The 22,794-nt window shown below is 42.5% G+C and overlaps 1 protein-coding gene across 3 annotated transcripts in view; it reads left to right on the forward strand.

Moving 5' to 3' along the window:
- Nucleotides 1-22,794, forward strand: part of phrf1 (PHD and ring finger domains 1) — a 195,397-nt gene that overhangs the window by 104,944 nt on the left and 67,659 nt on the right. For all 3 annotated transcript variants that reach the window (XM_072272921.1, XM_072272922.1, XM_072272923.1), the window contains 3 exons: nucleotides 1,794-1,975; nucleotides 8,896-9,034; nucleotides 20,564-20,685. In XM_072272921.1, coding sequence (XP_072129022.1) covers nucleotides 1,794-1,975; nucleotides 8,896-9,034; nucleotides 20,564-20,685 — 443 coding nt within the window. The remainder of the gene's footprint in view (nucleotides 1-1,793; nucleotides 1,976-8,895; nucleotides 9,035-20,563; nucleotides 20,686-22,794) is intronic.

The following is a 22,794-nucleotide window of genomic DNA, read 5'->3' on the forward strand; positions in this document are numbered from 1 at the left end:
ATCCCCCTCCCCCTACCGGCAAGAAAAGCAATCATCAGCACCACCACCGAGCACTGAAGTGTGAGCAAAGCAATAGCAAAGACCCAAAGACTTCGTGTTACACCCGGCATTCAACACACCACATGTTCTCTCTCTCCCCCTAGTAAGAGAGAGGGAGATGTCTCCATTTTCCCAGCGAGCAGGGAGACATAACAGCAACTCGCTGGTTTACGATGTTAAAAACCTGTTACGTTGCTTTTTTCGAGCTCTGTGCCTGAAGATCGCAAAGGTCTCGGGTCTTTGGGCCCACAGCAGTAGTTTTTTCAACTCCCCCAATGACATACGTGTCTCCTATTATGACACCGACCCTCAATCTGCCCATCTCCAGAGCCCCAAGATCTGAGGCTTCCAAATACGAGCCAGACTGTCAGGCCGAACCCTTGGCGTGCCAAACAATGGCCAGTCCTGAAACCCCGAGAATGGGTCCCATTCATGCAGAGAACCAAAGTCAGTGTGTAACTCCAGGTCAAGGTCTTCAAAAGAACTCTGAAAGAGAAAAATAAAGATAATAAAGATGGAAATAGAGCTGTTTCGAAAGATGCAAGCAAAGAGTCGCCGTTTAGCGCCACCTTAACTCTGCTTCTGTTTCCAAATAACTTCCTTTGTTGCAAAGTCTGCAGGTGATACACAGATAGGAGGGGCAGGTAGTTTTGAGGAAGTAGAGAGTCTACAGCAGGATTTACACAGATTAGGGAAATAAGCAATGAAATGGCAGATGGAATGCAGTGTCAGGAAGTGTATTATCATGCACTTTGGTAGAAGAAATGAAAGGATTGACTGTTTTCTAAATTTAGAGAAAATACAAAAAACTGAGGCGCAAAGGGACTTGGGAGTGATTGTGCAGGATTCCCTAAAGATTACGGGTTGAGTCTGCGGTTAAGAAGGCAAATGTGAAGTTAACATTCATTCCAAGAGAAATGAAGTGTAAAGGAAAGGATGTAATGTTGAGACTATAAAGCAGTAGTGAGGCCTCACTTGGAGTATTGTGAGCAGGTTTGGGCCCCTTAGAAGGGATGTGCTAAAACTGGAAGGGTTCAAAGGAGGCTTACAAAATTGATTCCAGGATTAGATGGCTTGTCATATGAAGAATGTTTGATGGCTCTGGGCCTGTATTAACTAGAATTCAGAAGAATGAGGTGTCTTTTTAGAATGGAGATGATGAAGATGGTGAATTTGTGAAATTCTTTGCCACAGCCAACTGTGCAGGCCAAGTCTGTATGCATCTTTAAGGCAGAGGATGGATTCTTGATTGGTCAGGCATGAGGGATACAGGGAGAAGGCAGGAGATTGGGGCTGAGAGGAAAAATTGATCAGCCATGATGAAATGGTGGACCAGATTCGATGGGCCAAATGGACTAATTTTGCTCTTATGTCTTATGGTCTGAAATGAGAAGATTACATAGACTAGAAATCTCACTAAGTGAGAAGGTTACGTAGGCTGGAGTTCTCTCTAAATGAGAAGGTTATGCAGAGTGGAGATCTTCACTGAACAGGAAGGTTATGTAGAGTGGAGATCTTATTAAGTGAGAGGGTTACATAGAGTAGAGTTCTTACTAACTGGAAAGGTTATGTGGAATAGACTAAATGAGAAGGTTACGTGGAGTGCAAATCATCACGAAACTACAAAGTTACATAGAGTGGAGACCTCACTAACCAGGAAGGTTATGTGGGGTGGATCTCTCACTAAACGAGAAGGTTGTGTAGAGTGAAGCTAGACAGAAACAATATTTCACTTTATTGTCTTATCCCTGCAGCTGATGAAGAGATCGATGATGAGGAGCTTGCATTCCTCGTTGCTGATGCACCCCAAGAGCCCACCACCTCCCGGTTACGTCCAACGGCCAGAAGAACGAGGGCCATAGCGCGGACTCGTCAGAGTGAGCGGGTCCGAGCAAATGTGAACAGGAGTCGGATCACCCGTGCGCATCAGATCAGGGTGAGTTGAACTCGGGGTACAATGCTGTGGCAATGCTAAATGCAATGTTCAGTGATAGGAATCAGAAACCAAACTGGGCCATTTGCAGAAGATCAGAAGTAGAAGCAGGTGAGAGACACTCATCTGTGTGCACTTCCTCATTTATAAGACTATAAGACATTGGAGCAGAATTAGGCCACTTGGATGATTTATTATCCCTTGCAATCCCATTTTCCTGCCTTGTTTCCGTAACCTTTGTTGTACTGATTATCCAAGAACCTATCAACCTCTACTTTAAGTATACCCATTGACTGGACCTCCAGATTAATTCCACAAATTCAGCACTCTCTGGCTAAAGATATTCCTCCTCATCTCTGTTCTCAATCCACTGTACCTTTGAGATTGTGCCTTTTGGGCCCAGACTCCCCACTATAGGAAATACCCTCTCCATATTCACTCTGTTTAGACCTTTCAAATTTCAATAGGCTTCAATGAGATTCTACCTTATCCTTCTAAACTTAAGTGACTATAGGCCCAGAGCCATCAAAAGCTCCTCATATGTTAACGCTTGCTTCATCATGCAATGGAGATCATGGCTGATCTTTTACCATCTTCCTTCACCAGCCACTTTAAATGTGACCCTAATGAAGCAGACTATGCACAGTCATAGTCACAGATCAATACAGTACAGATACAGGTTCTTCAGCCTAAACAATCCATGGTGTCCTCCCAGCTATGCATGAAATCCTGCATTTGTCCAATATCCCTCAAAGCCCCACCCTTCCATGTGCCTATCCAAGTGTTTCTTAAATGATACCATTGTACCTGCCTCAACCACTTCCTCTGGAAACTTGTTCCATATACTCACCCCTCCCTGCCTTCTCACACCCAATCTTGGTATTTTCTGAAAATTTACTGATCCAATTAACCACATTATCATCCATCATTGATATGGATGACAACCAACAACAGACCCAGCACCAATCCCTGCGGCACACCCTAAGTCACAGGCTTCCAATCAGGGAGGCAGCCATCTACAACCACTCTCTGGCTTCTCCCATCAAGTTATCATCTAATCCAATTTTCAAATTCATTATGAATGCCAAGCAACTGAAAATTCTTGACCAGCCACCATGTGGGACCTTGTTAAATGCCTTGCTGAGGTCCTTATAGACAACATCCACTACCTTGCCTTCATCAACTTTTTTAACAACTTCCTCAAAAAATTCTCTAAAAACTCATGGTTAGACATGACCTACCATGGACATACGTCTCCCAAGTAAATACAGGTGCAAAAAATCCAATTATGATCTCCCCCATCTCTTTCAGCTCCATGCATAGATGACCACTCTGATCTTCTGGAGGACCAATTTTGTCCCTTACTATCCTTTTGTTCTTAATATATCTGTAGAAGCCTGATATTCTCCTTCAACTTGCCAGCTAAAGCAACACCATGCTTTCTTTTGCCCATCCTGATTTCCTTCTTAAGTGTTCTCTTGCAATTCTTATACTGCTCAAGGACCTCATTTTGTTTTTATATGCTATACACCTTTTTTAACTAGGGCCTCAATATCTCTTAGAAACCAAGGTTCCTTAAAACTGTTATCCTTGCCTTTTATTCTGACAGGAAATACAAACTCTATACTCTCAATATTGTACATTTGAATGTCTCCCACCTAGCAAGCATCCCTTTGGTGGAATGTCTCCCACCAAACAACCTATCCCAATCTCCACATGCCAGATCCTTTCTGATGCTTTCAAAATTGGCCCTTCTCTCATTTAGATTCACAACCTGAACACCAGACCTATCCTTTCCTGTGATTTTCTTTAAAAAGAATGGACTTATGATCACCCTACACAAACTTCAGCCTCGTGCACTGTCTCTTTCTCTAATAGATCCAGTATTGTACTCTCTGTCTAGTTGGGAACTTTCCTGAGCGTGTTTAAGAAATTCTATCCTATTCATCCGTTTTACAGTATGGGAGCCTCAGTCAGTATGTGGAAAGTTAAAATGGCCTACTATCATAACCTTATTTTTCTTGCAACTAACTGTGACCCTCATTTGAAATTCGGTCATAAGTAAAGACATTGCGACAACTATTCTAAAATATCATATCTGCTTGTTACATCCAGAAAGAACTCTACCAAACTTGTCAAATTTACTTACACTTCATAAATATATGTTGATTTTCATTTGATTTTAAAATATTTATTTAGCTTTATGGCGGGAACAGGCCCTTCCGGCTCAATGAGCCGCATGGCTCAACAATGCACCTGTTTAACCCTTGCCAAACCACAGGACAATTTACAATGTCCAGTTAGCAATCAACAATGCACCTGTTTAACCCACACCGAACCACAGGACAATTTACAATGTCCAGTTAGCAATCAACAATGCATCTGTTTAACCCACACCGAACCACAGGACAATTTACAATGTCCAGTTAGCAATCAACAATGCACCTGTTTAACCCACACCGAACCACAGGACAATTTACAATGTGCAGTTAGCAATCAACAATGCATCTGTTTAACCCACACCGAACCACAGGACAATTTACAATGTCCAGTTAGCAATCAACAATGCACCTGTTTAACCCACACCGAACCACAGGACAATTTACAATGTCCAGTTAGCAATCAACAATGCACCTGTTTAACCCTTGCCAAACCACAGGACAATTTACAATGTCCAGTTAGCAATCAACAATGCACCTGTTAACCCTCGCTGAATCACAGGACAATTTACAATGCCCAATTAACAATCAACAATGCACCTGTTTAACCCTCGCCGAACCACAGGACAATTTACAATGTCCAGTTAGCAATCAACAATGCACCTGTTTAACCCTCGCCGAACCACAGGACAATTTACAATGCCCAGTTAACAATCAACAATGCACCTGTTTAACCCTCGCCAAACCACAGGACAATTTACAATGTCCAGTTAGCAATCAACAATGCACCTGTTAACCCTCGCTGAATCACAGGACAATTTACAATGCCCAATTAACAATCAACAATGCACCTGTTTAACCCTCGCCGAACCACAGGACAATTTACAATGTCCAGTTAGCAATCAACAATGCATCTGTTTAACCCACGCTGAACCACAGGACAATTTACAATGCCCAATTAACAATCAACAATGCACCTGTTTAACCCTCGCCGAACCACAGGACAATTTACAATGTCCAGTTAGCAATCAACAATGCACCTGTTTAACCCTCGCCGAACCACAGGACAATTTACAATGCCCAGTTAACAATCAACAATGCACCTGTTTAACCCTCGCCAAACCACGGGACCATTTACAATGTCCAGTTAACCTGCAAACTGGTTTGTCTTCGGTCTGTGGGAGGAAACCAGGGAAAACACATGCAGTTCACGGGGAGAGATCCTGATCCAAGACTTTTGATAGCATTTTAAGAACATCTCTCCAAAAGTTATTTAACTTTATACAAGACCAATACATATGAGTTAAAATGGCCACCTCAATATCACATCTGTCACAAATAGGATTGATATTGGAAAAAATACGCGCTTGTTTATCCTTTGACATGGGCCCGATGCACTACCTTGAACTGTATCAAGGAGTGACGGGCACAAATAGATCAGTTATTAACCAAATGAAAAAGTTTACTCCATTGACTATCTGAAAATGACTCTTAAAATTCCGATTCCCAAGCACATTTAATTTTATCATTTGATATCATTCGTGACTTCAATAACCGTTTATAGATTATAGCTATCAACCCTTTCTGAAATGGTTTAAACTGAAAGGGAGCATCTGTCATATTAAGTGGATAAGCAAAAGGGTAATTTGGCAACAAACCATGTAAAGAATTCCTATTTTGTAAATATCTAAAAAAGTGTACATTAGATAAATCATATTTATCCACTAATTGAGAAAAAAACATTAAACAGTCCCCTAAAAACAAATGTGAAAAAGTTATTATTCCCTTGGTTTTCCAAATTAAAAAGGCCTTATCCAAAATTGATGGTTTAAAAAAGTAATTGAGATGGATATTACTGGAAAGAATAAAATTATTTAACTCAAAAAATCTACAAAACTGAAACCAAATTCTTAATGTATGTTTAATAATGGGATTAAAATCTTGTCTACTAATCTTAGAAAACAAAAAGGGAAGAGGAGCTCCCAGTAAAGAGGCCAAAAAGAGCCCCTTCACCGAGTTTTCCTCCAAATCCAACCATGAAGGACATTCATGTATCTCTGAATAGTGAATCCATCAATCATTAATTGCCCAATAGTACATTCTAAAATTTGGCAAAGCCATACCACCATCCTTTTTTAATTTCTGCAAAAGGGTTTACTCAATCTAGTATTTTCATTGTTTAAAATAAGGCATTGGTGAGGCCGAATCTGGAGTATTGTGTTCAGTTTTGGTCACCAAATTACAGGAAGGATATAAATAAGGTTGAAAGAGTGCAGAGAAGGTTTACAAGGATGTTGCCGGGACTTGAGAAACTCAGTTACAGAGAAAGGTTGAATAGGTTAGGACTTTATTCCCTGGAGTGTAGAAGAATGAGGGGAGATTTGATAGAGGTATATAAAATTCTGATGGGTATAGATAGAGTGAATGCAAGCAGGCTTTTTCCACTGAGGCAAGGGGAGAAAAAAACCAGAGGACGTGGGTTAAGGGTGAGGGGGGAAAAGTTTAAAGGGAACATTGGGGGGGCTTCTTCACACAGAGAGTGATGGAAGTATGGAATGAGCTGCCAGACGAGGTGGTAAATGTGGGTTCTTTTTTAACATTTAAGAATAAATTAGACAGATACATGGATGGGAGGTGTATGGAGGGATATGGTCCATGTGCAGGTCAGTGGGACTAGGCAGAAAATGGTTCGGCACAGCCAAGAAGGGCCAAAAGGCCTGTTTCTGTGCTGTAGTTTCTATGGTTCTATGGTTTATGGAAATATAAGATAAGATTATAGAATCTATTCTGTCAAAGAACTTTTTAGGAACAAAGGAAGGAACTGCCTGAAATATATATAAGAATTTCGGTAAAACTATCATTTTAATAGCATTAATTTGACCTATTAATGATAATGTCATAGGTGACCATTTAGAAAGCATTTGTTTGGTGTAGTCAATTAATGGAAAAAAATATTTATAGAGATCCATAAAATTTTTAGTAATTTTAATACCAAGATAGGTAAAGTAAGTTTTAGCAATACTAAAATGAACTCCGAACTCAGGAACTCTCTGAGCAGTAATAGCATTGCGCAAACCACTACACTACCGTGCCATCCATTAAGCTTGATCGGTTCTTCAATAGTAAGGGCATCACAGGTGATCAGACCATAAGACAGGAGCAAAATTGGGCCATTTCAGACCTTCGACTCTGCTCTGCCATTCCATCATGGCTGATCCCGGATCCCACTCCACCCCATACACCTGCCTTCTTGCCATATCCTTTGACACTCTGAAGCAATCAACTTCTGCATTAACTATACCCATGGACTTGGCTTCCACCGCAGTCTGCAGCAGAGCATTCCACAGATTCACCACTCTCTGGCTAAAAAAATTACTCCTCACCTCTTTTCTAAAAGACCGCTCATCAATTTTGCGGCTGTGCCCGCCAGTTCTGGATAAACCCACCCGAAGAAACATCCTCTCCACATCCACCCTATCTAGCCCTTTCAACATTCGGTAGGTTTCAATGAGATCCCCCGAATTCTTCTAAATTCCAGTGATTACAGGCCCAAAGCTGCTAAATGTTAACCCCTTCATTCCCAGAATCAACCTCGTGAACCTCTTCTGGACTCTCTCCAGTGACAACACATTCTTTCTGAGATGTGGGGCCCAAATCTGTTGACAATACTCCAAGTGCGGCCTGACCAGTGTCTTATAAAGCTAGAGCATTGCATGAGTTTCCTCTGAGTGCTCCAGCTTCCTCCAAAGACATACCGGTTGGTAAGTTAATTGGTCATTGTAAATTGTCCCATAATTAGGCTAGGGTTGAATTGGAGGATTGTGGGGTAGCCTTGCTCGAAGGGCTGGAAGGGCCTATTCCAAGCTGTATCCGAATGAATAATTTTTTTTTATTTTTTTAGATTATGAAGACACGCAGTCCTCTTTTATTGTCATTTAGTAATGCATGCATTAAGAAATGATACAATATTTCCTCCAGTGTGATATCACAAAACACAGGACAGACCAAGACTGAAAAACTGACAAAAACCACATAATTATAACATACAGTTACAACAGTGCAAGAATACGATAACTTGATGAAGAAGTCCGTGAGCACAGTAAAAGTTCAAAGTCTCTCAAATGTCCCATATCTCACGCAGACGGGAGAAGGAAGAAAAACTCTCCCTGCCATACCCGACCACGGTCCGACTCTGGGTCATCCGAAAACTTCGAGCTCTGATCAACTTTCCGACACCGAGTACTGAGCACCATCTCTGTCCGAACGATTCAACCTCCTTCTTGGTCGCCAACAGCAGGCAAAGCTGGGGATTTTGAGGCCTTCCCTCCGAAAGATTCCCGACCGCGCAGTAACGACAACAGCGAACGAGCGTTTCAGAAATTTCTCCAGATGTTCCTCTGTGCTTTCACGTCCCTTTCCATCAAATCAGAATTGTCCACGGCTCTTATTTAACCCTGCTTTCTCACCTCCCGCCTTTTAAATAAATAAAATAATAAACAACAGATTTTGCCTGGCTTGTGTTTCTCGAAGATCATCTCCATTATCAGAGTAGTTAACGGATTTTGCCTGTTGGGATAGCTGGCTTGTGATTTTTGCTTGTGGGAATGGCTTGCTTGTGCTGTAAATTCCTGACTCGTATTCTTTTGTTTCTATTACATAGAGATGAGGTGAGTTTACTGGTTGCAGCTGTTGGACTGCACTGAACAAGCCCAGCCAAGTGTAATTAAGCTCAGGCTGTAACAGTGCCATCTTTTGTACCTGCAGGACGTTCCACAGTACCTGATGAATGCAAGCTTGCTGGATGAAACCATCGAGAGTGTTGTTGCTGGCTTAAATACGGCTGTATACCACCGGCCCCTCACCCCTCGAGTTCGAAGCACAAAGAAACGTAGGAAAAGGACAGGTAATGGTGTCCAGCTTGATGCACATGCACAAAGCGCAACTAGTCCAGGCCCTGCTGCATCACCCACAGTATTATTACAGGGTGACAGACCTAGACAGAGTGGATCTGGAGACGATGTTTTCTATTGTGGGAGAGTCTAGGACCAGAAGGCACAGCCACAGAATAGAGGGATGTCCACTTAAAGCAGAGATGATGTGGAATTTCTTTGGCCAGGGGGAGCTGAATCTGGAGTTCATTGCCACAGATGGCTGTGCAGGCTAAGTCATTGAGTATATTTAAAACTAAGAGATATATTTATGATTAGTGGCCTAGGTGCTAAAAGCAGAGGGGGGACTGACCAGTTGAATTTCTAACTGGTATGGAACATAGAACACTTCAGTACCATTAAGATACTTCAGCCCATAATGTGCTGACCTTTTAACCTACTCCAAGATCAATCTAACCTTTCTCTCTCTTCCTTCTTGGTTCCTCATAAAATGTGCTCTCTAATCCATTCAACATACTGGTAAATCTCCTGTGCACCCTCTCTAAGGCTTTTTCATTCTTCCTGTAATGAGTCAACCAGAACTGAACACCATATTCCAAGTGTGGTCTAGTCTGGCCAGAGTTTTATAGAGCTACAACATTACCTCGTGGCTTTTGAACTCAATCCTCCAACTAATGAACAGCAACACACTCATGCATGCCCACTAGAAAATGAATCTCAGGGTAGGATATAATGAAATATATGTATTATAAATTTACTTTGAACATTGAACACCATATGCCTTCTTAACAACCCTATCAACTTGTGTGGTAACTGTGAGGGTTCTATGGAAGTGGACCCCAAGATATCTCAGTTCCACTACACTGCAAAGAATCCTACCATCAACCCTGTATTCTGCCTTCAGTTTTGGACCTTTCAAATATTGACATATCTAGCTTGTTTAGTAGACGAGGGGAGTTCTGATGGAAGTGTACAAGGATGAGCAGCAAGGGCTGTATTAATACAGCATGCATCAGAATCAGTATTAAGGTTAATGTCACTGGCATATATTGTGAACATTTTTGTTGCGGCAACAATACATTGCAATACCTAATAAACTAGAAATTACAGTAAGAAATGTGTGAGAAATCCCACCACCAAACACACCTTTCCCTCCTCCCCACTTTCTGTTTTCCACAGGGATCGCTCCTTACGAGACGCCCTTGTCCATTCATCCCTCCCCACTGATCTCCCTCCTGGCACTTCACCTTATAAGCGGAACAAGTGCTACATCTGCCTCTGCACCTTCTCCCTCACTACCATTCAGGGGCCCAAACAGACCTCCCAGGTGAGGTGACATTTCACCTGTGTGTCTGTCGGGGTCATCTACTGTATCCGGTCCCAGTGTTGCCTCCTGTATATTGGGGGTCATACCTTTCGTACTTCTCAGTTCCACCCATGATGCCCCACTAGACGAGTTCTCCAGTTTATCCTGACAAAGCACTGCTCTGACATTTCCCCGACTGGTAACACCAGCTCTCCTCCTTTAATCCCTTCTCCTCTGTCATATTTAAAAGAATGGAACCCTGTAATATTGAGCTGCCAGTCCTGCCCCTCCTGCAACTATGCCTACAATGTCATAATTTCAGGTGTTGCTCCACACCCTGAGCTCAACCGGCTTTTGTATGATACTTCTTGCATTGAAATATATGGGCATTAGTTGCACCATGCTCAACTTTTTGATTCCTGACTTTGTCTGAGGTCACAGTTCAAAGTAAAATTTATCATCAGAGTACATACATGTCACAACATACAACCCTGAGATTCTTTTTCTGTGGGTATACTTAGCAAACCTATCGAACAGTAACTGTAATGGGATATGTAAACTGTAAACATCAACTATAAACAGTAAAACTGTGCAAGTGCAGATTATAAATAAATAACAATAAATAACAAGCATGAAATAATAATAAATGAGTGTAGTTGTCCCCTTCTGATCAAGAGCGTGATGGTTAAGCTGTAGTAAATGGTTTTGAACCTGGTGTGAGTCCTGAGGCCCTTGTACCTTCTACCTGATTGCAGCAGCGAGAAAAGAGCACGGACTGGGTGGTGAGAATCTTTGATGATGGCTGCTGCATTTCAACGACAGCATTTCATGTAAATGTGCTCAATGGTCGGGAAGGATTTACCCATGACGTATTGGGCTGAATCCACTACCTTTTGTAGGATTTTCCACTCAGAGTGGTGTTCCCATACCAGACCATAATACAGCCAGTCAGCACACTTTCCACCACACATCTATAGAAGTTTGCCAAGGTTTCTGATGATATGCTGAATCTCCACAGACTCCTGAGGAAGTAGAGGGACTGTCGTACTTTCTTCACAATTATATTTATATGACAGGTTCAGGATGGGTCCTCTGAGATGGTGACACCCAGGAATTTAAAACTACTGACCCTCTCTACTTCTGATCCTCCAATGATTACTGGCTCATGACCTCTGATTTCCCTCTCCTGAAGTCTACTATTCTGAAGTTCCTTGGTCTTTTTGACATTGAGTGAGTGGTTGTTGTTATTACACCACTTAGTCAAATTTTCAGTTTCTCTCTTGCATGCGGATTCATCACCACCTTTATACAGCCCACAATGGTGTCATCAGTAAACTTATATATGGTGTTGGAACTGTACTTAGCCACAGAGTTATGGTGTAAAGCAAGTTAGAGCAGGGTTGAAGCCCACAATCCTGTGGTGCTCCTGTACTGAGGGAGATTGTCAATCCGAACTGACGGATCTGCAGGTGAGGATATCCAAGGGCCAATTGCACAAGGTGGTGATGAGGCCCATCTCTTGGAGTTTACTAATTAGTTTTGAAGGGATGATTGTATTAAATGCTGAGCTGTAATCGATAAAGAGCATCCTGATGTATGCATCTTTGCTGTCCAGAGTTCCAGGGTTTTGTGAAGAGGCAACAAGATAGCATCTGCTGTAGACCTGTTGCTTCAGTAGGCAAATTGGAGTGGATGCAAGTCACCATGCAGACAGGAGCTGATGCGTTTCAACACCAGCCTCTCAAAACACTTCATCACTCTGGATGTAAGTGCCACTGGGCGATAGTCATCTAGACAGATTACCGCACTCTTCTTGGACATCGGCACGATTGAAGCCTGCTTGAAGCTGGTGGTTGTCACGCACTGCCAGAGTGAGAGGATGAAGATACCCGTGAATATACCGGCCATTTGGCCGATGCAAGTCTTCAGTTCTCAGCCAGATGTTTTGTCCCGACCAGATGCTTTCCATGGATTCACTCTTGAAGGCAGCCTGCATGTTGTCTTCAGATACTGAGACCAAAAGATCATCGAGAGACATGGGGTGCGCGATGGTTCCTCCCTGTTCTGGTGAACAAAGTGAGCATAGAAGGCATTAAGCTTATTTGGAAGCAAAACTCTGCAGTCCTCTATGTCGCAAGATTACCAATATCTGTCTCCACAACCTCTCCACTAGCTGTTCTGCACTGTAGTTCCCATCCCTCTGCAACTCTAGTTTAAACCCCACCATGCAGTATTAACAAACTTTCCTACTAGGATATTAGTTGCACTCCAGTTCAGGTGCAAACTGTCCCTTTTGTACAGGTCCCACCTTACCTGGAAGAGAACCCAGTGGAGATTTTAATTTTCCACACATGGACTGGGAAGCCCATTCTGTAAAAGGGCTAGCTGGTTTGGAGTTTGTCAAATGTATGCAAGATAGTTTTTTGCAGCAATATATAGAAGTACCAACTAGAGAAGGGGCAGTGTTGGATCTCCTGTTAGGGAATGAGATAGGTCAGCTGCTGGAGGTTTGTGTTGGGGAGGACTTTGGGTCCAGTGATCACAATACCATTAGTTTCAACATAATTATGGAGAAGGATAGGACTGGACCCAGGGTTGAGATTTATCATCGGAGAAAGGCTAACTTTGAGGAGATGCGAAAGAATTTAGAAGGAGTGGATTGAGACAATTTGTTTTATGGGAAGGATGTAATAGTGAAATGGAGGTCATTTAAAGGTGAAATTTTGACGGTACAGGATCTTTATGTTCCTGTTAGGTTGAAAGGAAAGGTTAAAAGTTTGAGAGAGCCATGGTTTTCAAGGGATATTGGAAACTTGGTTTGGAAAAAGAGAGGGATCTACAATAAATATAGGCAGTTTGAAGTTAATGAGGTGCTGGAGGAATATAAAGAATGTAAAAAGAATCTTAAGAAAGAAATTAGAAAAGCTAAAAGTAGATACGAGTCTGCTTTAACAAGTAAGGTGAAAATAAATCCAAAAGGTTTCTACAGTTATATTAATAGCAAAAGGATAGTGAGGGATAAAATTGGTCCCTTAGAGAATTAGAGTGGACGACTATGTGTGGAGCCAAAAGAGACGCGGGAGATTTTCAACAAATCCTTTTCTTCAGTATTCACTAAGGAGAAGGATATGGAATTGTGTAAGGTAAAGGAAACAAGAAGGGTAGTTATGGAAAGTATGACGATTAAAGAAGAGGAAGTACTGGCGCTTTTAAGGAATATAAAAGTGGATAAGTCTCTGGGTCCAGACAAGATATTCCCTAGGACCTTGAGGGAAGTTAGTGTAGAGATAGCAGGGGCTCTGACAGAAATATTTCAAATGTCATTAGAAACGGGGATGGGGCCGGAGGACTGGCGTATTGCTCGTGTGGTTCCATTGTTTAAAAAGGGTTCTAAGAGTAAACCTAGCAATTATCGGCCTGTGAGTTTGCGTTAGTGGTGGGTAAATTGACGGAAAGTATTTTTAGAGATGGTATATATAATTATCTGGATAGACAGGGTCTGATTTGGAACAGTCAACATGGATTTGTGCATAGAAGGTCATGTTTGACAAATCTTATTGAATTTTTTGATGAGGTTACTAGGAACATTGAGGGTAAAGCGGTGGATGTTGTCTATATGGACTTCAGTAAGGCCTTTGACAAGGTTCCACACGGAAGGTTAGTTAGGAAGGTTCAATCGTTAGGCATTAATATCGAAGTAGTAAAATGGATTCAGCAGTGGCTGGTTGGGAGACGCCGGAGAGTAGTGGTGGTTAACTGTGTGTCAGATTGGAGGAGGGAGTGTAGTGGTGTGCCTCAGGGATCTGTACTGGGTCCAATGTTGTTTGTCATATACATTAATGATCTGGATGGTGGGGTGGTAAATTGGATGAGTAAGTATGCAGATGATACTAAGATAGGTGGCGTTGTGGATAATGAAGTAGGTTTTCAAAGCTTGCAGAGAGATTTAGGCCAGTTAGAAGAGTGGGCTGAAAGATGGCAGATGGAGTTTAATGCTGATAAATGTGAGGTGCTACATTTTGATAGGACTAATCAAAATAGGACATACATGGTAAATGGTAGGGCATTGAAGAATGCAGTAGAACAGAGGGATCTAGGAATAATGGTGCATAGTTCCCTGAAGGTGGAATCTCATGTGGATAGGGTGGTGAAGAAAGCTTTTGGTATGCTGGTCTTTATAAATCAGAGCATTGAGTATAGGAGTTGGGATGTAATGTTGAAATTGTACAAGGCATTGGTAAGGCCAAATTTGGGGTATTGTTTACAGTTCTGGTCACCGAATTATAGGGAAGATGTCAACAAAATTGAGTGAGTACAGGGAAGATTTACTAGAATGTTACCTGGGTTTCATCTCCTAAGTTACAGAGAAAGGTTGAATAAGTTTGGTCTTTATTCTTTGGAATGTAGGAGGTTGAGGAGGGACTTGATAGAGGTATTTAAAATTATGAGGGGGATAGGTAGAGTTGATGTGGATACGCTTTTTCCATTGAGCGTGGAGGAGATTCAAACAAGAGGACATGAGTTGAGAGTTTGGGGGCAAAAGTTTAGGAGTAACATGATGGGGAACTTCTTTTCTCAGAAAGTGGTAGCTGTGTGGAATGAGCTTCCAGCAGAAGTGGTTGAGGCAGGTTTATTGTTGTGGTTTGAAGTTAAATTGGACAGCTATATGGACAGGAAAGGAATGGAAGGTTGTGGGCTGAGTGCAGGTCGATGGAACTAGGTGAGAGTAAGAGTTCGGTACGGACCAGAAGGGCTGAGGTGGCCTGTTTCCGTGCTGTAATTGTTATATGGTTATATGATAAGCAATCATCCACTACCACTCTCTGTCTTCTCCCACACAGCCAATTTCGAACCTAGTTTACAACCTCTTCATGGATACCTAGTGTCTGAACCTTCTGAACTAACATCCCATGTGGGACCTTGTCAAAGGCCTTACTGAAGTACATGTAGACAACATCCACAGCCTTTCCTTCGTCTACTTTCTTTGTAACCTCCTCAAAAAACTCTACAAGATTCGTTAAACACGATCTACCACGCACAAAGCCATGCTGACTATCCTTAATCAGCCCTTGGCTGTCCAAATATTTGTATATCCAATCTCTCAGAACACCTTCCAATAATTTACCTACTACTGATGTCAGGCTCACCAGCCTGTAATTACCTGGTTTACTTTTGGAGCCTTTTTAAAACAACGGAACAACATAAGCTACCCTCCAGTCCTCTGGCACCATACCCGTGTGGCTAAGGACATTTTAAATATTTCTGCCAGGGCCCCTGCAATTTCTACACTAGTCTCCCTTAAAGTCCGAGGAAATACCATATCAGGCCCGGGGGATTTATCTACCTTTATTCGCTGTAAGGCAGCAAGCACCTCCTCCTCTTTAATCTCTTTATGTTCCATGACACTGCTGCTTGTTTCCCTTCCTTCCATATACGCTATGCCAGTGTCCTGAGTAAATACTGATGCAAAAAAAATTGTTTAAGATCTCCCCCAACTCGTGAGGCTCCACACATAGACAACCACTTTGATCTTCTAGGGGACCAATTTTGTCCCTTACTATCCTTTTAATATACTTGTAGAAACCCTTCCGGTTTACCTTCACATTATCTGCCAAAGCAACCTCATGTCTTCTTTTTGCCTTCCTGATTTCCTTCTTTAGTATTTTCTTACATTTTCTACACTCTTCAAATACCTCATTTGTTCCTTGTTGCCTATACCTGCTACACACCTCTCTCTTTTTCTTAACCAGATCACCAGTGTCCCTTGAAAACCAAGGTTCCCTATGCCTGTTAACTTTGCTTTTAATCCTGGCAGGAACGTGCAAACTCTGCACTCTCAAAATTTTGCCTTTGAATGCCTTCCACATACTGAACACATCCTTGCCAGAAAACAACTCATCCCAATCCACTCTTCCTAGATCCTTTCTCATTTTCTCAAAATTGGCCCTTCTCCAATTTAGAACCTTAAACTCAAGGACCAGACCTATCCTTATCCACAATTAGCTTGAAACTAATGACATTACGGTCACTGGACCCAAAATGTTCGCCTATACATACTTCTGTCACCTGACCTGTCTGGTTCCCTAATAGGAGATCAAGTATTGCATCCTCCCGTTGGTACCTCTATATATTGATTTAGAAAACTTTCCTGAACACATTTGACAAATTCCAAGCCATCTAGCCCTTTCACAGTGTGGGAGTCCCAGTCAATATGTGGAAAGTTAAAATCCCCTACTATTACAACTTTCTGTTTCTTAGATCAGTCTGCTATCTCTCTACAGATTTGCTCCTCCAATTCTCTCTGCCTATTGGGCAGTCTATAATACAACCCTATTAGTGTGGTCACACCTTTCCCGTTCCTTGCTCCACCCATATGGCCTCTGCAGACAAGCCCTCCGGGCTGTCCTGTCTACGCACAGCTGTAATATTCTCCCTGACTAGTAATGCCACTCCTCCCCCTTTCATCCCTCCCCCTCTGTCATGTCTGAAACAGCAGAATCCCGGAACACTAAGCTGCCAGTCCTGCCTGTCCTGCAACCAAGTCTCACTAATAGCAATAATATCGCAATCCTACGTATCAATCCGTGCCCTAAGCTCATCTGCTTTACCTACAATACTCCTTGCATTGAAATAGGTGCACCTAAGAACATTCCTATCATGTACAAACCTTTGATTACTGTCTGTACATAAAGTCCTCGCATGACCGTTATCCTCCTCCACCTCACTGTCTGCTCTAACACTCTGGTTCCCCTCCCCCTGCAAATCTAGTTTAAACCCCCCCCTGAGCAGAACTAGCAAACCTACCCGCAAGAATGTTAGTCTCCCTCCAGTTCAGGTGCAAACCATCCAGTCGGAACAGGTCCTACCTTCTCTGGAACAAGGCCCAATTGTCTAGAAACGTGAAGCCCTCCCTCCTGCACCAACTCCTTAGCCACATACTTAGCTGCATTATCTTCCTCTTTCTAGCCTCACTAGCATGTGGCACGGGTAGCAATCCTGAGATTGCAACCCTGGAGGTCCTGTCCTTCAACTTTGCACCTAACTCCCTAAACTCTCTTTGCTGGACGACCTCCTCCTTCCTATCCACGTCATTGGTCCCTACATGGACCATGACATCTGGCTGCTCACCCTCCCTCCTGAGAATACCAAGAACTCGATCCGAGATATCGCAGACCCTAACACCAGGGAGGCAACAGACCATCTGGGATTCTCGATCTCTCCCACAGAACCTCTTATCTGTCCCCCTAACTATTGAATCCCCTATCACTACTGCTGTCCTCTTTTCCCTCCTTCCTTTCTGAGCTGAGGGTCCAATCTCGGTGCCAGAGACGCGACCACTACAACTTGTCCCTGGTAGGTCATCCCCATCAACGGTATCCAAAACAGTATACTTATTATTGATGGGAATAGCCACAGAGGTGCCCTTGCCACCACAAACATTCCCCCTGCATGTTTCATTTCTCCTATCTAGCACCTCTTGCATTGTGGATCTACGCCAAGTGTAGCAGTTAGCACAACGCTTTACAACACCAGCGACAGGGGTTCGTTTCCTGCTACTGTCTATAACGAGTTTATACAGTGCCAATAAAAAGTATTCACCACTCCTCCCAGAAGTTTTCATGTTTTATTATTTTACAAAAATGAATCACAGTGGATTTAATTAGGCTTTTGTGACACTGATCAACAGAAGAAGACTCCTTTGTGAAAACAGATCTCTACAAAGTGATCTAAATTAATTACAAAGATAAAACACAAAATAATTGATTGCATAACTATTCACCCCCTTTAATATGACACACCAAATCATCACTGGTGCAGCTTGTTGGTTTTAGAAGTTACATTATTAGGTTAAATGGAGATCTGTTTTTGGAGAGTTGTGTGCAGTCAAGGTGTCAAGGTATTGAGTATAAGAGCTGGAATGTTATGATGAGGTTGTATAAAGCATTGGTGAGGCCGAATCTGGAGTATTGTGTTCAGTTTTGGTCACCAAATTACAGGAAGGATATTAATAAGGTTGAAAGGGTGCAGAGAAGATTTACAAGGATGTTGCCGGGACTTGAGAAACTCAGTTACAGAGAAAGGTTGAATAGGTTAGGACTTTATTCCCTGGAGTGTAGAAGAATGAGGGGAGATTTGATAGAGGTATATAAAATTATGATGGGTATAGATGAGTGAATGCAAGCAGGCTTTTTCCACTGAGGCAAGGGGAGAAAAATACCAGAGGACATGGGTTAAGGGTGAGGGGGGAAAAGTTTAAAGGGAACATTAGGGGGGGCTTCTTCACATAGAGAGTGGTGTGAGTATGGAATGAGCTGCCAGACGAGGTGGTAAATGTGGGTTCTTTTTTAACAATTTAAGAATAAATTGGACAGATACATGGATGGGAGGTGTATGGAGGGATATGGTCCGTGTGCAGGTCAGTGGGACTAGGCAGAAAATGGTTCAGCACAGCCAAGAAGGGCCAAAAGGCCTGTTTCTGTGCTGTAGTTTCTATGGTTTCAATTGATTGTAGTAAATTGATTGATCTGGAAGGTCCAACTGCTGGTTTGTCAGGATCATGGCAAAAAGCACACCATGAAGACAAAAGAACACTTCAAGCAACTCTGTGTAAAGCTTATTGAAAAGCAGAAGTAAGGAGATGGATACAAGAAAATTTCCAGTCACTGAATATTTTGGAGTACAGTTAAGTCAATCATCAAGAAATGGAAAGAATATGGCACAGCTATAAACCTGCCCAGAGCAGGCCGTCCTCAAAAACAGAGTGACGATGCAAGAAGGGGGCTAGTAAGGGAGGCCACCAAGAGACCTATGACAACTGCGGAAGAGTTACAAGCTTCCGTGGCTGAGATGGGAGAGACTGACAATACAACAACTGTTGCCAGGGTGTTTCACCAGTCATAGCCTTATGGGAGAATGGCAGAGATTTGCTGGAAGGCATGTGGGAGACTCTGAAGTCAGCTGGAAGAAGGTTCTGTGATCTGATGAAATCAAAATTGAGCTTTTTGGCCATCAGACTAAACGCTGTGTTTGGCATAAACCAAACACCGCACATCATCAAAATCACACCATCCCTACCATGAAGTATGGTGGTGGCTGCATCATGCTGTGGCGATGCTTCACTGCAATCAATTATTTTGTGTTTCATATTTGGAATAAATTGAGATCACTGTGTAGAAATACGTTTTCACTTTGACACAAAAGTCTTTATCTGTAGATCAGTGCCAAAAAAGTCAAACTAAATCCATTGTGATTCAATATTGTAAAAGAGTAAAACATGAAAACTTCCGGGGTGGGCGGGGGGGTAAATACTTTTTATAATACTGTACGTCCTCCTACATGAACATAAGGGTTTTCTCCAGGTGCTCTGGTTTCCTCCCACCTTCCAAAGACACACCAGTTAGTAAGTTAATTAGTGAATGGGTGTAATTGAGAGCCGCGGGCTTGTTGGGCTGGAAGGGACTGTTACCGTGCTGATAAATCATCTCCAAGCATTTGCTGTTGGGTCATGAACTGATCAGGAAGCTGGATCAAAGCTTACAGTAAAGTTGGGACATACAGTTATAGTGATAACTGGCTGTACCGATCAGCTGGTTATGTATGTCTGATTTTTGCTTTTGTTCACCTACTTCTACCCATTTATCCTTGGACACCTCAAAGCTGAAAGTTAATTTGTTGTAAATGTATGCATATATTACTATATGAACTTGTGGTTCATTTTCTTTCAGGGATATACAGGAAAAAATTCAATAGAATTTGCAAAAAACTATACATAAACAGACGACTGACAAACAGCCAAAGTGCAAAAGATGACAGACTGCAAATGATAAATAATACTGAAAGCATGAGTTGTAAAGAGTCTTTGGTTGTCTGTAGGTTGTGGAATCAGTTCGGAGTAGTGGTGAATGAAGTTACCCGTGTCAGTTCGGGAGCCTGATATTTATCACTTGTGATTTGATTTTGATGTCAATGTCACAAATACGAGAAAACCTGCAGATGCTGAAAATCCAAAGCAACACACACAAAATGCTGGAGGAACTCAGCAGGAAAAGAGTAAACAGTTGATGTTTCTGGCCAAGACCCTTCATCAGGACTGCTTGCTTCATTGATGTCAGTGTGTTGAGTTGGACAAGAATTACATTAGTCGAATGCGAGATGGAATTTTGTGTAGTGGTTGTAGTTTCTAGCCGTGCACCCATGCTGACTGGTGTTGTAACCTTCTCTCTTTCCCCTACTACAGGTAAAAAAAGGAAAAGAACTGGAACACAAAAATCTCGCAGTAAGACCGGAACTAAGATCAGTGAAAAGACCACGAGAAAACGCAGGAGGAAGGCGAGGAGAAAGAAAGGCACAAAGAAAGTGGTGAGAATAGCATTAATAAAGAGTTACCCTTGAGAAACTTGGGAGAGTGTGAACGTTGTGGGTTAATGGAATGTACAGGCAAGGATAGGTTGTAAATAGACAAACAGCCCAGCCAAGCAAGGTCTCTGAAGAGCAAAGCTTCCCTTTGCACAGAAGAGGTCTGGAGACAAGATAACCAATCCCAGGTGCGTGCGCATGAACAATTGCTTTGTATAGATACTTTATTGATCCCAAAGGAAATTACAGTGTCACAGTAGCATTACAAATACACAGATATACAAATATTAGAGGAGAAGTGAGAAAGAGTAAAAAATAAGTTACCTCAAACAGTCTAACAGGAGGAGGTGATCACTTCCCCGACTATAGGTTGACCCATTATAGAGCCTAATGGCCGAAGGTAAGAATGACCTCATACAGCGCTCTTTGGAGCAGAACAATTGTCTTAGTCCATTACTAAAAGTACTCCTCTGTTCAGACAAGGTGGCATGCAGAGGGTGAGGAACATTGTCCAGAATTGCCAGGATTTTCTATGGTGTCCTTTGTTCTACCACAGCCTCCAGTGTGTCCAGTTTGACTCCTATGACAGAGCCAGCCTTTCTAATCAGTCTATTGAGCCTGTTGGCATCACCTGTGTTGATGTCATTACCCCACACATACACCGCATAGAAGATTGTACTGGTGACAGCAGACTGTGAGAACATGAAGGAGGGGCCTGCATACTCCAAAGGACCTTGGTCTCCTCAGGAAGTAGAGGTGACTCTGGCCCTTCTTGTACACAGCCTCTGTGTTGGTGCTCCACTCAAGTCTGTTATCCAGGTGTACCCCAGGTACTTGTTGGTCCTCACCACTTCCACATCCTCACCATCAATAGTAACAGGGAGCAGTGCAGGCTTAGTCTTCCTAAAGTCCATCTCCATCTCCTTTGCCTTAGATGATTCAGCTTGCACCGTTTGGCAAAGATTGGAGGTGTAGTAGACAGTGAGGAAGGTTTTCAGAGCCTGCAGAGGGACTTGGACCAGCTGGAAAAATGGCCTGAAAAATAGCAGATGGAGTTTAATATAGACAAGTGTGAGGTATTGCACGTTGGAAGGACAAACCAAGGCAGAACATACAGGGTTAATGGTAAGGCACTGAGGAGTGCAGTGGAACAGAGGGATCTGGGAATACAGATACAAAATTCCCTAAAAGTGGCGTCACAGGTAGATAGGGTCATAAAGAGAGCTTTTGGTACATTGGCCTTTATTAATCAAAGTATTGAGTATAAGAGCTGGAATGTTATGATGAGGTTGTATAAGGCATTGGTGAGGCCGAATCTGGAGTATTGTGTTCAGTTTTGGTCACCAAATTACAGGAAGGATATAAATAAGTTTGAAAGAGTGCAGAGAAGGTTTACAAGGATGTTGCCGGGACTTGAGAAACTCAGTTACAGAGAAAGGTTGAATAGGTTAGGACTTAATTCCCTGGAGTGTAGAAGTATGAGGGGAGATTTGATAGAGGTATATAAAATTCTGATGGGTATAGATAGAGTGAATGCAAGCAGGCTTTTTCCACTGAGGCAAGGGGAGAAAAAAACCAGAGGACATGGGTTAAGGGTGAGGGGTGAAAAGTTTAAAGGGAACATTAGGGTGGGGGCTTCTTCACACAGAGAGTGGTGGGAGTGTGGAATGAGCTGCCAGACGAGGTGGTAAATGTGGGTTCTTTTTTAACATTTAAGAATAAATTGGACAGATACATGGATGGGAGGTGAATGGAGGGATATGGTCCGTGTGCAGGTCAGTGGGACTAGGCAGAAAATGGTTCAGCACAGCCGAGAAGGGCCAAAAGGCCTGTTTCTGTGCTGTATTTTCTATGGTTTCTGAAGTCCTCCACCAGGGCCCTATATTCATCCTCCTTTCCTCCCTTTATACACCCAACTATTGCTGAGTCATTAGAGAATTTCTGCAGATGACATGACTCAGTTTTGTATGTAAAGCCCAAGGTGTACAGGGTAAACAGGAAGGGAGCCAATATAGTCCCCTGTGGGGCCCCAGTGCTACTTGTAGCCATGTCTGACACACAGTTCTGAAGCCACACTTACTGTGGTATCCAGTCCATTATCCAGGATACAAT

This window comes from Mobula birostris, chromosome 11, assembly GCF_030028105.1.
Source record: "Mobula birostris isolate sMobBir1 chromosome 11, sMobBir1.hap1, whole genome shotgun sequence".
Lineage (NCBI taxonomy): Eukaryota > Metazoa > Chordata > Chondrichthyes > Myliobatiformes > Myliobatidae > Mobula > Mobula birostris.